Below are 1,769 nucleotides of genomic sequence, written 5' to 3'. Positions count from 1 at the left end.
AAAAAAAAAAAAAAAAACAAAATAAAATATATATATGTATGTGTGCAGCCACGGCCTGGAGACCCTGCAGAGGACGCAGCGCATGCTGAACAGAATAACATCTTTGTTAGCGAGTGTGTTTATAAAGGTGGGGTTGTTGTCGACGGAGGAGCTGCAGCAGCAGTCTCTGCTGGGGCCCCAGGGAGAGATAGAACCCATATACCATATGACTCTATTGAAAGAGGTAAACAGAACACGCCAGCAGCAGCAGCAGCAGCAGCAGCAGCAGCAGCAGCAGCAGCAGTTGCAGCAGCAGCAGCACGCGTCAGATGCAGGAGAACAACCGGACTACGACCAACTGCAGCAACGCCAGCAGCAGCAGCAGCTGCTGCAGCACTACCACCAGCAGCAGCAGCAGCAGCAGCAGCAGCAGCAGCAGCAGCAGCAGCAGAAAAAAAGAAAAGGTTTCAATGCAGCACAGCTTATACAAGATATGCGCGGCTTCGACTTCGGCGTCGTTCGTGTCCCCTCCGTGCAGCTCAATTCTGTCTCCACTGCTGTTGAGGGTTCTTACCTCTGTCTAGCACATGTAGACTTACCCTAGCACACCTAGCTAGCTNCTAGCTAGCTAGCCAGACAGCTAGCTAGTTAGCTGGCCAGCTATCAGGCTAGCTATGTAGCTAGCTAGCAAGCAAGCTAGTCATCTATCTGGCTAGCTATGTAGCTAGCTAGCTAGCTAGCTAGCTGGTTAGCTAGCCAGCTATATGGCTAGCTATGTAGCTAGCTAGCTAGCTGGCTGGATGGCTGGCCAGCTTTCTAGGTTGTTGGGGTGTTGACCGGATAGCTAGCTGGTGTGGTGGCCAGCTAGCTAGCTGGCTAGCTAGCTGGATTGCAACTGGCTAGCTAGCTAGGTAGGTTTGCTGGCTAGCTAGCTAGCTAGCTAGCTAAGAAACATCCAACTAGCCACCCAGCTACCTGGCTAGCCAGTTAGCTGGCCAGCTAGCTGCGCATTTCTCCCGCAAAGCATGGGCTCGAGCCTAGCTAGCTAGATAGCTAGCTGCCTAGCTAGCTAGCTACCCGCATAGCTAGCTAGCGAGCCAGCTAGCTGTCGATCCAGCTAGCTAGCGACCCTTCTAAAACGCCTGAAGTACAGCGCGGCCCAATCAGGCCTTTTCCAGCACCAGCAGCAGCAACAGCAGCAGCAGCAACAGCAGCACCAGTAGCAGCAGCAGCAGCAGCAACAGCAGCAGCAGCAAGTCACCGTGCATTAGGCCTCTATTGCTGTAAGAGTAGACAGAGGAGACAAACAAATAAACATTTTATGATAGCCAACAAAAAAGAGGTACGGAAGAGGGGCCCCAGGGGGGCCCCCTGCAGCTGNCTGCAGCTGCAACAGCAGATGATACAGTAGCAGCAGCAGCAGCAGCTGCTGCTGTTGCTGCTGCTGCTGCTGCTGCTGGATCGAGGTGTCTATACACCCCGTGGTGCTTTGCTGCTACAGAGAAGACAGCAGCGGGAACGATGCAGCTTCTGCTGCTTCTTCTGCTGCTATTGCTGCTAGCTCGGGCTGCTCCTCGTCGCACCACCTGCAGCACAGAACATGCACGTACACAAGTTGCTGCTGCTGCTGCTGCTGCTGCTGTTGCTGCTGCTGCTGCTGCTGTTGCTGCTGCTAGTGGGAGACTAGTTTCTGCTACTGCCGTGGTAGCTGCTGGTTGCAAATCTGCTGCTGCTGCTGCTGCTGCTGCAGCTGTTCCTGCTGCAGCAGCAACAGCAGCAGCAACAGCAGC

The 1,769-nt window shown here is 54.1% G+C and overlaps 1 protein-coding gene across 1 annotated transcript; it reads left to right on the top strand.

The window, feature by feature from the left end:
- Positions 1 to 82: 82 nt before the first annotated feature.
- On the top strand, positions 83 to 583 carry EMH_0092270 (KH domain-containing protein, putative; the record flags this gene model as incomplete). The annotated part of the gene is made up of 1 exon (XM_038023064.1): positions 83 to 583. One exon carries the CDS (start codon positions 83 to 85, stop codon positions 581 to 583), a length of 501 nt encoding a protein of 166 aa, XP_037878918.1.
- Between the last annotated feature and the right edge of the window lie 1,186 nt (positions 584 to 1,769).

The sequence above is a fragment of the Eimeria mitis genome, genomic scaffold (genome assembly GCF_000499745.2).
Source record: "Eimeria mitis Houghton genomic scaffold, Emh_scaff7665, whole genome shotgun sequence".
NCBI lineage: Eukaryota > Apicomplexa > Conoidasida > Eucoccidiorida > Eimeriidae > Eimeria > Eimeria mitis.
The sequence above is the reverse complement of the archived record's forward strand: the minus strand, read 5'-3'. Positions and strand labels throughout refer to the sequence as shown.